Genomic DNA, 15,055 nt, shown 5'->3' on the forward strand with positions numbered 1-15,055 from the left:
AAATCTGTGGTCATCTGACACTTTGTGTATGGAAGTCTATGGAGAGGTTCCAACATCAGTTGGGCCCCAATAGCTTCATTTTGTCCATAACACTTTCCTTTTATAACTCTTTGTAACTAAGAATTTATTAACTAGTTCTAACTGGTGTATAGCAGTGTCCATTGTGAATAGCGGTTTAAACATTCCTTAGTGCCTATTTCTCTTAAAATTGCTACTTCTTTGGTGTGAACTGTTGCATTTAATTAACCCTCTCCTCACGCAGCTACTGCTTTAAAAACGCAAGTCTTCCTAGTACAAGATAAATAATTGTGCAACACAACTCTAAAATAAAGAGACACACACAAGTTTTATAATTATTACCACAGTCTCCACACTGTCTAGAGCAGAGGTTCCAACCACGGTCCTCAAGGAACACTAACGGTCCAGGTTTTAAGGATAGCCCCACTTAAACACAGGTGTCTTAATTAGTACTGCAGTTATTTTGATTTAACCATGTGTGCTTTAGCATGGATATCACTAAAACCAGGACTGTTAGTGTGACCAGGGCCGTAGCTAGGGTAGTGCGGCCGGTGCCATCGCACAAGGCACCACAGGTCAGGGGGCGCTGTTTGGGCCTGTCAAATTTCTGTTTATTATCATTCTCACTTGTAGCTTCCTCTTATTTCATCCTCAGGGGAGGCCAGGAGATGCTATCTCTTCCCTGGCCCTTCCCCATGAGGCCATTCCCCTTTTTTGGGTGCATTATGTCCCTTTGAAAAATGAGGGGGGCGCCAATGCTCTTTCTGGCACAGGGCACCAAAAAGTCTAGTTACAGCTCTGAGTGTGACGCTGTACTTGGCTCCCTCATGGCAAGATTGTTTACTCTCAGAGTGGCTGGAGCTCTTTTGCAGACCTCGCATCAGTAGCAATATGTCCCACAGTATATGTATATATTACATATAATAAAAACAGCATAAGACATGAATGGGGATATCGGAGAGAGTGGGTATATAAGATGATATCAGTGGGCTTAAACTTTATTTGAACATGCTGATACCCACCTCTAGCCTTGGGGTGCTGGGGGACAAACGGCTAAAAAGTATGCTGATCAAAAGTCCATACTTATAAGTTATAACCAAACAAGGAGCATCAATAGTAGTCTCAAGTTTACCCTTCATAACTCTCAACCACTGCTTTAGTTTCAAGTAACAATGTCTCCAGGGAAAAAGCTGTTTCCTGAAAAATATACTTTGTTTGCCTTGAGGTAGCATTAAAGATGACTGCATGTATTTTGTTAAAAAAAAATAACTACAGGAAAACACTTTATACTTCTGTAATTATCTCTGGTGAATGATGCAATTTGTTCTTGCAACATACTTTAGATACAGAGGTATGTAATATTTAGCATTTACAGTTTGTAATTTTATTTACATTTTCTAAATTGTCTTATTATTATTATGTAATGTAATATTTAACCTCACGGGGCACTAATACCCATTATCACAATAAAATAATTTTAGTATCTGACCGAGATGCCTCATCTACTTAGAATGGATTTTTTATCACCTTTTATCTAAATTATTTGAAGTACCTTCATGTTGATCCCCATGAGATAGTCCAGTAAGCAAAACATTTACAACAGCATAATGTCACTGACAATAAAATCCAACGTGTTTCGTAATTTTTTCTTAATATTTGAACTTAGGGCCGGATTCAGAGCCGGACGCTATTTGCGCTCGCTCGTTCAGAAAAAGGGGCCGGATATTTGAATAGAGCGCTCGCTCTTTGCGGTCTGTTGACGCCTCTATGTCTGAGCGAGCGAACGAAATATGCGCTCGCTATTTTGTAAAGACGCCCCCTGGCCGTTCGCATCATACGTCATCTCCGCTATTTATTAGATTAATCGACTACATCGAAAGGCGTCTGAACTGCTCGCAGTGCTTGTGGTTAGATTTTCCTACCGCAATCATGCTAAGAGACAACCAAGTGACGTGGCCGATGACGCTGCTTTGTTAATTATGCACACCCTTAAAACGCCCGTTTTGACCGTTTGGCATGCCTGCGTTCGGATCTCCACTCCCTGTTTTCAAGCACCTTCCCTGTTACCACACACAAACGCCTCATCCTGTCACTCAAATTAGCAGGCACTCGCTATTTTGCGAACACACGATTTCTGACCACACTGACTGGTTGGCGCATGCGCATTACGACCCATACGCATGCGCAGATGTGCGAACATCACTCGGAGCGAATGAGCGGCCGCTTACGAGCGGCTCTGAATCAGGCCCTTAATACACTATATTTGTTCCCCTCTTTTAACTGGACTTATATATAAACTAGCTGGAGTACCTGGCGTTGCCCGGGATTTTAAGAATGTTTGTTTACACATCATCCTCCAACCACCCTCTCCTTAGGCAGGCCTCACGAAAAGTGTGACAAACTTCCCCTTCAACAGTCCTAAGGTCTTCGAAGGAGCAACATATACGAGAAGTTCGGTGAATGGTCTGACATATATGTATGCAACGCTTGCAACAAGGTCGCCCATGCGCGCTGACATGCATGGACATGTCTGGACCTACACCCACCGCCATTGCATTCATTTCAACAGAGTGTCCCAAGCAGTGTGTGCATCTAACAGCAAAGGAGCAACGACACAACATTAAGTTCTGCTTCAAATTGGGTAAATCGGCAACGGAGAAGCACAAAATGTTGGTGAAAGTGTACGGGCAGGATGCTGCGAGTAGAAAATGTGTGTACGATTGGTTTGCACGCTTTCGCAGTGGTAAGGAATCGGTGGAAGACGAGCTCCATTGCTGTTCGACGCACTGCTCGGGACACTCTGTTGAAATGAAAGCAATGGCAGTGCGGTGGCGGCCTCGGGCAAACCCCGACTGGGGGCAGGGCCAGACATGTCCATGCATGTCAGCGCGCATGAGCGACCTTGTTGCAAGCGTTGCATACAGGTATATCAGACCATTCACCGAACTTTTTAGACAGACCTTGTATGTTGCTTTTAACCTCATTTACAGATGTCTCTTCAAGCACCTAACCTAACGTATATAGTCCACATGGTGACAGACGCCCTGAGCAACTAAGATGCTCCGAGAGGTGTAGCAAACTGTATTTTTCTTAAGATGTTTCCCTTCCTCTGTCCACTCTGCTGCCGGGCCACCACCCCTTCCGCCCCTATAAACTATTGCAGCTGAGCACTTCTATGCAGTGTCTGGCTGCAAGGGATTGGATGTGTGACTGAGAGTACTGAGAAATGTGTGTTTCAGGGAGATTCTAGGGGGTAGTAGAATGCGCCGCACGCCGTCATGTAATGCTCCAACCAGAGGGCATGTCTAGCTCCACATATGGGCGTATATGTGCTTAGATGCTTGTTGCAAGATATTTCTAACTAACATTAGTAGCAATTTATATAGGTAAATTTTGCAATTATTGCTACAACATTGCTGCCTGCAATACTGGACTTTTCAACTACTCGCTGTACATAATATGCATAATAAATGGAATGCTAATGCAACTATTTTGAACCTATATTTCACCTAAATACTGTTCGTTTACCACATATGATCAGAAATTAGAAACTTACTTTAATGGTCATCTCATGATAAAAAAACGGATTTTAAAACTTTTTGTTGCATTATGCTTTTAGTGTGTTTATCTAAAGATTACTAATAAAACATTCTCACCATCTGCCACAGCTCACACACACTAGCAAGAGCAGCAGACACTGAGATAAGAAGACACTGATCACAGGGTTCAGGCAAGCTGTGTTCCATACTGCTGGGGGTCCAACAGGGATGTGCTGAGAATCGACAACAGAGGCTGATGAGTCCAGACAGCAGTCACAGTGAATCACTCCTTGCCTAGAAATTCCTTGGTGGTCCCCTGGATGCAGTGAATAATTCAAAAATCTGGTGGATTTGATTTACAATGCAGGGAAGCGGGAGATTAGAACTTCAAATGGGACTCTTCCGCAGGATCCGGGAGGGTAGGCAACTATGGAGTGGGTAAGTATGATACACGCCATCTTCAGCAGTTAGCACGTTGGTGTTGCTTTCACAACCTCCCTGAAATGCTTTTACAATAGCAGGCAAGTATGAGCTACATAATGCTGAAGAATAAAAGCTACTTTGTAATGCTTGTAACAAGCCCTTGTGGTTCTTCAGAATGCAGCGCTGCTTTTAGACTTGATGGAATCCTGTGTATAGATCAAGATGGGTCCGAGGCCCCCCACACTAATAATTCTATTATCAGGGATTGGCTCTTGGCAATAGGACTGTAGACATAGCCCACTGCCAACCGTAATGCACATGCCACACACAATATGTGGTGTTTTACTGGACTGGACTGGACTACTTTTGCCATTTGCAGTTGCAGTGCATTAGAGTTAATATCTGACTTAAGGTGCCCACACACATAGCGATCTGCACACGATCAGCCGATGTGTACGATTCCCTTGAAACTCTCCCCGGCAACTCTGCACACGATCTCCACACGATCTGCACACAATTTGGTGTCCAATCTTCATACGATCTCTCCTGCATCTAGACTTTCACAGTGCCTCGCCTCCTAGATTGTCAGAGCTGCCCTACTGCGATGTGCGACCAGCAGGGACGCGCATCATGATCGTGAGTGGGGACTCACGATTTACTCAGGATTTGGCCATATTTTACACAATCTGTCGTTCCAATGTGTCGGAATCGGCCAGATCAGATAAAATATCGCTATGTGTGTGGCCAGCATTACATGTTCATTTAATTATTTTACTCTAATTAAATTCATTAAGTTTGCAGCATGCCACTTGTCTTCCTTACTCTGGTTCTCAGCAATTTTACTTATATAAAAAATGTTTTTCAAATTGTCAGTTTTCCAAATACATATCGCATCAGCTACCTGCAGTTAATTTTCCACCTGATTCTTTACTCTCAGACTCGTATTAGTTTAGCTGTGCCTCCTCTAGTAAGATGGCGGCTAGAGCCGGCCGGGCTATCGGTGCGCATGTGCAGCTGAACAGGAAGCCTTGCGGGAAAAGGTTCCGGGGCAGCGGAAGAAGTGGGATACGAAGCAGGTCGCGGCTGGCAAGGTATATTAGTTGGGCCTGAGGCTAATGGAGCCATTTTTAATTTTACCGACTGATAGACTGATATGTAGGTGCGGCAGTAACGGGTACAGCCGACGTAGCGGAGTGCTGAGCCCTCTGTTTATTATACAGTAGGCGGCAGGAAGATCTCGTGTTATTGTATTATATCTCCTGTGTCCCTAATGTACCTGCACCCTTCACACTCTTAGGGTGCACATGATATCATGCATCATCTCGGTGCCACAGCTGGAGGGCTGCTCTCTGTTCCCCCTTATTACCTGCTGCATGTTATGTGCCTGTGCCGTCTGCACTCATTATATAGATGTACTGTGCAGAGATTGGTTTTGTCTTGTGTGTATCAGTATAGGCTGTAGTGTATCAGGCATTGCAATTCAGAGTTACGTACTTATTCCTGTCCTCTTCCTAAGTGGTAAGTTGCTTCCACAAAGATAGGATAGTTATCTTGAATATTAAGCATAGCGGTAATGGGTTATGATGTTTTTAAGGGAAATGGTACGTAGTGAGCAAATTGTATTCTGTCTCCACTCATCACTTATCTCAGTATCTTAGTAACTAGCATTCATCGCCTGGTGGTTTTCTTTTTGTGGAGTTCTGTTTTTGTTTTTTCTCCTGTTCACCACCACAGCCTGTATAGGGATGGGCATCGGAACCGATGGTTGGCAACTATCAGTGTTCCTAATTGATGGCAATTGTTTTTTCCACTCCGTTCTGGGGTAGTGATGGTTTTACATCACCTATGTGTCCATTTTAGCTGGAGAAAGCCTAAAATATGGTTTCTCTATATTTTGTATAGAGAAATATACAGATATTTATTTCCGATGGCTGACGTCCATTCTGCCCCAGACATTAGGACTGGAGTGCCCACAGCAGAGCTCATTTGTGCATGTAGGAACTTCCGGGGTCCACTGCACATACACAGTAACTACCATTGGTAGATAAACCATAGAATGGTTACCTTGTGACTACATACCATTGCAAAGCATGATTTACTACAGGTGGTGTGGCTTGAATGCTAAAAATACAGTGCACAATTCATACACAATACAGTATATGGTCAGTGATCTTAATAACAAAGTTGCATCCTTCACGGGGTAAAGTTAAAACTAGACACAAAGGCAATTTTTTTAAATTAAGTTCAAATCAATACACACACCAATGGCCTCCTTCTTTATAACATAACCTGGAAATATTCTTTATTGCTTCATACCGATTGCTACTATCACTGCAAAAATGTAACTAGATCGCAGCCCTAACATCACTGGAATATTAGCATAAATGGGAGGGTATCAGCCAATCAAAAGCTACCACCGATGGTGATTATCATCAGTTCATGTTTTGCGCTAGGTGTCAGGCTCCCGTAAATGAACCACCTCCAAATCAGCTGAAATGCTGCTTGTCTTTATAGGATGCATTTTGTGTGAACTTGACTTTACTGTATACATAGGGGAAGGGGCCCTAGATTGCACACCCTAAGCACAATGTGAGGTGCTACCTGCTGAGACTTTTAGTGCTGCAAGCAGAAAATCAGAAACAAATGCAGGTGCACACTCTATTCTAAACCTAATAATATTACTGCTAAATTGCATCCAAGAGGTTCTTGGCATAATGTTGGCCTTAATTATGGGCCTGCACACCATATCCAGGTGACCTCTATCAGGCAGGTCCCTAACACTCCAATGGAACAAATACAGGGCACGCGACCCCAAGGCCAACCCAGCAGAACCGCCCCATGGCATCACATTAGTACTTTGGCCTGATTCAGAGTTGTACACTATGCTGATATTTTTCGCGGTTGAGCGTATGCGTCTAAGTTGCACCACATGCTTCGAGGTACATTACTGTAGTCATTCGGCTGCATGACATTCAGGGAAGTAACGGGGAGTGGCGGCAAAGAACGCAGGCATGCCCCAACCGTTTTTGGTCGTCTGCTATCTCACTTGCAAGGAAAATGGGTCCGGTGTCTCCGTTCCTGTGGCCGTTCTGGGTGACCATAGGGTTACTCAGAAGACCGATAATTGAAGGATCTGCGACCGATGCTGCATTTTAGTACGCAGATGCTTGGACTTGCAAAGCCACAGGTGGGCCTCTCATTACATCTCTTGGCGGCTGTGACATTTGCATTTTTTCGCACAGCAGCTGTACACACAGAGGCGACGGCAGCATTAGCGTACAACTCCGAATCAGGTCCTTTGACTGCACTTCCACGCATCTTCCAACCCCTGTCCCGGCCTGCCTTGCTTAAGGAGTCCTAAGCGCACAAAGCAGCAATATACAATGCAGTCAGTACAGCTAAGGATGCATGAGAACTGTGTGTTCATATGCACAGTGTAACCAAAGGGGGAATAGGGCGCAAAGCGAGTTTGCGTTAAACTGTACATGTGCCACCTAGATCGGTTTCCGGTTGCATGCAGCGTGGGAGACAAGTTATGTAGCAAGTGAGAAAAGGCAATAATGCACTTGCTCTTGTAGACATACGTAAAGAAATGTGATTGCAAGCAAAAGAATTAATGGGTTACTGGGAAAATTATTACCCTCAATAAATACAGCAGTATGGTGAATGTTACAGCTAAAGAAACTGTTTTTCTACAGTGGTGGTTTATTTCCACAAGCCCTGGATACCTAGTATCGGTTATGTTGTGTTCATATTTAGTGAGGCAAAGATCGGGTTTTATCCGTACTAGTTCACTATAACATAGTGGTTTATTAAAAAAAAAAGAATAAAATGACATTTCCTAAGATTGGCTTTTGCAATAAAGCTGAAATCTGGGCAAATCCTATGGGCCAGGTAGTGAAGGTGCTCAAAGTTTCTGCTTAACTGTTATCTCAACCCTGATTCCTTTAAAAGTCGTCATGGCTGAGAGTTTTTTTTTTTTTTACTTGGCCTGTGCATCTATATTCTGCACACCTGGTTTACACTCATTTAGCCTCACTGTTACCACAAGTTACTAACACACGATATTCCTAGCTCAGCCTCGTCTCACTTTTTGCTTGCTACAAAAAGACCACTGTATTTGCTAAATGCAAATAAATTTTATGCAATGTGTAAAGCTGGGTGCACACTATGCAATCCCGTGCACGATCTATTGTTCCAATGCGGATTGGAACGATATATCGGGTGGATCACATAGTGTGTATGCCCGATCGTGCGTGTCCGCAGGTATCACATCATATCACCTGCTGTGCTGCACAGCAGATGGGACGATGCGATGAACGACGCCATACTGCTAAATGTAACATAGCACCATCGTCAACTGCATTGTGCAGTTTGTATGAAGGGCGCAATGTATCGTGCCATCGCTGGGTACACACATCGTGTAGTGTGTACCCAGCTTAAGTGTTCCGCACAAAAGTGCCAGTCTGCTTGTCATATAGGATTCCTTGCTGAGTGCAGGCTATTCCCATGAATGTCCTCTCCCATGATTTAGGCATAAACGAGTCGGGCAACGCTTTATAATGAAACATGAACATAATGAATGTGGGTAGTTCTATAGTAGAAGGATAGACTTAAAGTGATGTTTTTATTGTTTCGAAGCCCTTAAAACCCACAAAAGCTCATCTAGAGGATTCGCCTTAGGATAGTTGTAAAAAGCACAATGAAGGTGTCTGGGACAAATAGGTGGTGATTGCATATTACAACCAAATCAGGCCAACATTACAGCCAATAGGGTAAAAATCTGGTCAATTGACCCTAATATTCTAACATTAATACCCTAACCAAACCCCTAATCCAACTCTACCACTAACCCTAATAACTGCATACTTAAAGGGCAGACTAGATGTGCCAAATGGTTCATATCTGCCATCAAATTCGTGTAATTTTAAATCCATATAAATGTGTAAAAGTATAAATAATTTGATAGCTTTCCTGTTAACCCTAAAGGTGCCTACACACTTGGCAATGTGCTCATGATGTACGATTTCCCTTGAACTCTCCCCCGGCAGTTCTACACACGATTTGGAGTAAAAAATGTCCAATCTGATGTATCGTGATCTATCGTGCATCCAGTGCATTGTGTCCCAGATTGGCAAATCTGCCCTACAGCACGGCAGATCTGAAGATGCGATGTGCGACCAGCGGGGACACGCATATTGATAGTCAGTGGGGACTCAAGATTTGGGCATTTTTTACACGATTTTTTGTTCCAATGCGTCGGAATGGGCCAGATCATGTAAAAAATCGCCAAGTGTGTAGGCACCTTTAGAGAGAAATTTATAGTGGTCTTATTGGATCCAGATGTCCATGCCAATCATTGAGTGAACCGATACCTCAAGTGTCATACTTTCTAGTGCGGAGCAGGAACAAATTGTGTTCTGTGCATTGAGGTGGAGTGATGGTCTATTATATTCTCTTTTAAAAGGTATGGCAATGCATGTCACCATGCATCTGACAATGTCCAGTTGGTCACAGAGAATGGATTTTTTTTTTTTTGGGAAAGGGGTGAGGTACGGTATTGAAAGCTGAGAATTGTGGTAGGGCAGCTTAGAATGCAGATGCGCAGAGGTAAGGATTAAACCCCTAGAGAAAACAGTGCAAGCCCACAGGGGATATTTAAACAATTAGCCCAAACTAGGCCCCAGCGATTGGTACTTATCCTGTCCCACGTGATCCTGTTTCCGGAAAGATTACTTGTAAAAGAGGATGATGAATCCGTGCATCAGCCTTTTGTCCTTCAAAGTCGCCTCCCCTTCCATGCCCCTTGGACCTTCCTTGTCTTGTAATTCCACCTTTTAACCCTGCGTTTTCCTGCAGTCACTGTCCCTTGACACACTAATCGTTACTTCCTCTCCTGTGCACTACAGATAGCCGAACAACTCTCACACACTATCCCCACAATCCTACAGCGCTTATCTGCATCTGTATCATTTGCAGATCCCTGCTTATGCATTACCGTTTGCTGCAGTCGAACTGCTTAAACATACTTAGAGCAGAGACATAGGCCCTCATTCAGAGGCGCTCGCAAGAAGCGAGCGCTCGTTCTGAATGAGGGCGGCCGCTTCTATTTTTAAGTGCGGCCTCCTGGTCGCTAGCTAAGCTTTGGGTTACCACCCACAGCTTAGCGGCCGACCAGGGTGATGGTTGCGATGGTCAAGACCATCGGGGCTTGCGACGAGACCCTAAGGTTGTGTCTCGGCAGCCGCAAGCCCCAGGGAGCTTCCTGCTCTGATCGAGCAGGAAGCTCCCCACTGACATCACTGCTGATGTCAGTGCGGCTGCCCACAAAATGGCAGGCGTTCCTTAAGGAACGCCTCCGTTTGTGAAACCACCCCCCCCGCCTACAAAACAGGCCGAGCTGTCGATCAACATCGACAGCCGGCATTTTTGTAGTGAGCTCCGGAGCGAGAGAGTTTCTCTCTCGCTCCGGGGCTTGCGCACGCGCAGTGCGGCTGCTGCGCATGCGCAGGGCCTAACCATCGACCCGGTTGTGAGCGCTCAGCGCTTGCGACCGGGTCTGAATGAGACCCATAATTCCAAGTTTCAGACAGCAGTCTAAAGCCTGCCATATACTATTCACTGTATGGACTTGAGCAATAACCATTCACAGCCTGAAATGGCTGATAAAACGGTCTGGATAATTTGGTTAATGAACCTACCTGATCCACCCGACTATGACTCAACCAACTCCAGACAATGCATGGAGATAACTTACATACATCTTGCAGTATATCAAGGCAATCCGATTAGCATCCCCATCACTCCCTCATCCATTCCATCTGTCCATCTGCATTCTATTCATTCAGCCAGGTGTGTCAAACAGTTCTAATTTTAACTACATAAAGGAGAATAATAATTTTGACACAATTGGTTAGATAAGGTAATAGCATTTGTTCAAAGTTATGACAGGATATCCGCTTCTCAGATACCCATATTATGCTGCTGGGCAACTAGATTTATATCACCACATAAGCATGTTTGGTGGTTGTTTAGAACACACACAGAGTTTTTTTGGTTGTAGACCAAAACATGACCATAGTACCAACTTTTATCATCTCTGATAGAACGTTGCCCTAACACATGGCTAATTTGCCTGCAAACCAGGAGACTGATCTGAATTACTGGATTACATAGTATGTGACAAGACATTACCTTCTTGTATGTTACTCACAATGCTATTTTATGTTTGACAATTTATTCTTCATGCTGCTGACATAAATTGAAAATAATCCTTTTGGAGTGACTTGGCACTAACGTAAATGTTTTCTTTGAGCAGGCATAATTAAGCTCAGTTTAACTGAAAAAAAAAAATAAATGTTTTGATTGAAACGTTCTCAACTTATCAGAAAGTAAATATAGATAAGCAGAACGGGAAAGAATTTTGACTGTGCAAACGGCCATTAATCAAACACAGCAGACTCTTGTCAGGCTAAATAGGTAATACCATTCATAGTGCAGCATCCCCACAGTTCCACTGGAATTTTACGCAAGTTGTTGTAATGGATTCAGGCAGCTGCTTAATGGCATTTATTTATATAGGGCCAGCATCTAGCCTCCTTGCGCGTTAAACAGCCCTTCTAGTCGCGCCATGCCATGGCGTGACTCGGTAGCGCTAAGCGTCTTTTTGTGCAACTTTTTACCTTCAAATGTGTCTTATTCGCACAATGAATAGTTAGCACAAGCAGCTTCTGCTGATTAAAATGATATGTAGCATGCCTATATTCTGCGAGCGACTACGGGTGTATCTGCACGTGAAACGCTACGTTACAGTGTCAGCGGCTGTAACACTGTAACGTAGCATTTCGTATGCAGTCGCACACAGAACATAGGCATGCTGCATATCATTTTAATCAGCAAAAGTTGCTTGTGCTAACTATTCGCTGTGCAAATAAAACGCATTTGAAGGTATAAAGTTGCGCGAAAAGACGCTTGGTGCTACAGAGTCACACTGAGCTCCCGCGTTATGTCTAGCGCACAGAGGATAGATGTATGTGGATATATCTGTAGGTCTCTTGTAGGGGACTAGACAGAGTGTAATACTGAGTTGCAGCATCACTGTAGGAGAAATTAGCTGCGTTTTCGTCTTGTATGACAAAAATAAATAAATCTGTCCTTGTTTGGATCACTTGGGAGGTAAACCCCATGGCTAATCACCCATGCTGTGAAATTTAATCAACGGGGTTTTCGCCTGCGTTAATCTAGAGAGATGGACTTTTTCTCGCAGTGTCATGAGCTGCGATTAAAAGGCCATTGAGAAAAGGCACCCGCGGAGGATAATTCTCTGGGAAAACCAATTTACTGCGGCGTTTACATGGAATCAGTGGGTTAGCGTGTGTTAACCCCTGGTTTACCGCTGGTAGGAAATGCTATTTAATGGAATAGCATTTCCCCGCGGAAGCCCCGTGACTGATTGGATTGCCCTCTTGGTGTCTTAATAAAAGGTTAAATGTTCTCTAAATCCCCCGATTGTACATAACCCCTGTACATAGCCCCTCTTTTCAAAAGGACATGCATACTGCTGTATCATTCATTTAGCAATTTCCCTCCTTGCCTCAATCGCACAGACTTGATCCTGGATTTTGATCCAATCCCAAGGCGGGTATTTATAAAAGCTTGGAGAGAAATAAAACTGTGAGAGACAAAGTACTAACCAATCAGCTTCTGACTTGCATGTTACAGGCTCTGTTTGAAAAATGACAGGAGCTGATTGGTACTTTCTCTCTCACAGTTTCTCTCGCTCTCTAAGATTTGATAAATACCAATGTTAAGGTGTTTTACTTTAGTGGTTCATTTTACTGTTCATCGCTACCTATACCCTTCCTTCTCTCTTCTAGTAGCCCTTTTACCTGACTCCTAGTTAGATCCTGTTAATGTGTGTTATGTTTAATATGGAAATGTAAGAAGCCAGACTATGTTCATTCTCTTGCATGTAATGCTGCCTGTATTTCCCGTCCTATTTTTATTGTCACCTAAAGGATATTTATTTCACCAAAATGTTGAGTGAACAATTTCTTTCGGACTTGTATTTGTTCATTTTGCTGTTTTCACAAGTAAATGTATGAAAGGCGCAGAAATAAGACACGGTGGAGCAGTTCCCACCAAAGCTTTCTAAGACTGTAATACCACTTGTAGCAATGTCCCAATGGTTAACGGATGGTACCAGTACAAAAGATTGTATTGGCAGAAATACAGCACATAAAGGGTGCATGAAAAGTGTGTCAGCAGCAATATGAAAAGGTGCCATTGTCATTTCAACCATGCATAGCTGTGAATATGGTACTGTAGTTTAAAGTAAACTTGTATTGAGACTAAAATGACAATAAAATGCTAATGCAGTAAATTTAACATATAACTGGATTTTTTTTAATACCTCCTGTGTTTTACTTTTGTTTTTTGGTCAATCAGCTCATACCCTGTTAATGCCATTCTTATTTATTTCTAACCTTAGGACTGTTATGAATTGATCGTGGTGAGAGATACCGGGACAGAGACTTTCCAGCCACACACCCTTCGCAGGATATTGACGAGTGACTGAAGATGTCTCATTTACACAGAAACGCGGTTAGTATCCCCTATGTTCCTGTCTCCCTGCCAGTGTGACCAGTAGATATAGAGAAGGTCCGCAAGGAAGGCCTGCTCATTTACTCCAGGGAGTAACAGTGAGGGAAATGTGGGGGGTGACCAATAGCAAGCTGAAATCTCTTTACCTATGTTTTATTGTGGATGTCTCCATTGAGCATTCTCCAAGGCACTGCCTTTCCTTTCCAGTGTTGGCTAGGTAAAGTGGCTCAGGGATAGTTCTTACCTCCTACTGGCTAGCAAGTTCTAAGTAAAGCTTTTGATTCATTCACACTTCATCTTGTAAATGGAATCATTCTGTACTGCATACATTAGGTGCTATGTGGAACAGTGACTAATACCCCATTCAGACATAAAATCCAGCTTTAACCCAGCTCGGACTCAGGACACGGAGCATGTGTTGAAGCCGGGGTTTTCCGTACTCACCCTTTTCACACTTGTGTGACGACCCAGGTTATTCCCTGGTCGTCACCATTTTCACCGGACCCGGGTCTTCCGGCTTTCAGTGACCCGTGTCTTCCGGCTTTCATTGTCCACTTGGAGATGTTGTCATCTCCAAGCGCTACTGTCCGAGGCCAATGACTTTCTTTTAGGCTTGACCCAGACCGTAATTTTCACACACAAACCAGGTTGTCGCCTGGGTTGCAAGTGCCGCGAAAAACCCTGATAGCGACCAGGATCGCGGTGTCTGCACTGTAAACTCGGGTCGGACCTTTCACACATAAGCCAGTCCCGAGTTGATGTATGTTTACGTGCCAAAACCCGGGTTTTTGGCTTTTGTGTGAAAGGGGTATAAGTGTGTTTTGTTTTTTGCACCGAACTCCATGGGGGACAGCACAGTTCAGGGGGTTGGTGCTTTTCCCTCACCTTCTCCTGTTCCCCATGTGATACACAGGCCACTGATTGTGGTCACACTTGTATTTTTGACATTTCTGGAATGCTTTTTCTTTTGATCATGCAGCATATTCTGAAGATCTGAATGATGAGGTCTTTAATAGTAATTCCATAATGTGTATCATGCCTTGGTCCCTGAAATACCAACCCCTATGTAATGGTGTCAAAGCTCAGTGCACTAATGTTTTAACCAAAGTTTAACTATATCAGATCATCTAATGCCGCCACTCCTCAGTCTATGTGGGTAGAGCTTCTGGCTTAATTACCTTGAGTAAATTCTAGAGACCTGGTTGCAGTTGTTTATTACCAGTTATTTATATAGCGCATACATATTTGGCCATTCACATCAGTCCCTGCCCCAGTGGAGCTTACAATCTATATTCCCTACCACATGCTCACACACATACACACTAGGGTTAATTTATGTTTGGAGCCAATTAACCTACCTGTATATTTTTGTAGTGTGGGAGGAAACCCACGCAAGCACAGGGAGAATATACAAACTCCACACAATTAGGGCCTTAGTGGGAATTTAACCCACAACCTCAGTGCTGTGAAGC

At 43.6% G+C, this 15,055-nt stretch overlaps 1 protein-coding gene across 4 annotated transcripts in view; it reads left to right on the plus strand.

The window, feature by feature from the left end:
- The first annotated feature begins 5,000 nt into the window (after positions 1–5,000).
- Positions 5,001–15,055, plus strand: part of ZNF740 (zinc finger protein 740) — a 49,309-nt gene continuing 39,254 nt past the window's right edge. For 2 of the 4 annotated variants that reach the window (XM_088469155.1, XM_088469159.1), the window contains exons 1-2: positions 5,001–5,071; positions 13,471–13,583. In XM_088469155.1, the coding sequence (XP_088325281.1) occupies positions 13,560–13,583 (24 nt within the window). In that variant the 5' untranslated portion in view covers positions 5,001–5,071; positions 13,471–13,559. Of the gene's footprint in view, positions 5,072–5,142; positions 5,200–5,220; positions 5,499–13,470; positions 13,584–15,055 lie in introns of those variants that run through there. The other 2 variants (XM_088469158.1, XM_088469156.1) reach the window with 2 other exon arrangements.

The sequence above is a fragment of the Taudactylus pleione genome, unplaced genomic scaffold, assembly GCF_031769625.1.
Source record: "Taudactylus pleione unplaced genomic scaffold, aTauple2 ptg000089l, whole genome shotgun sequence".
Taxonomy (NCBI): Eukaryota; Metazoa; Chordata; class Amphibia; order Anura; family Myobatrachidae; genus Taudactylus; species Taudactylus pleione.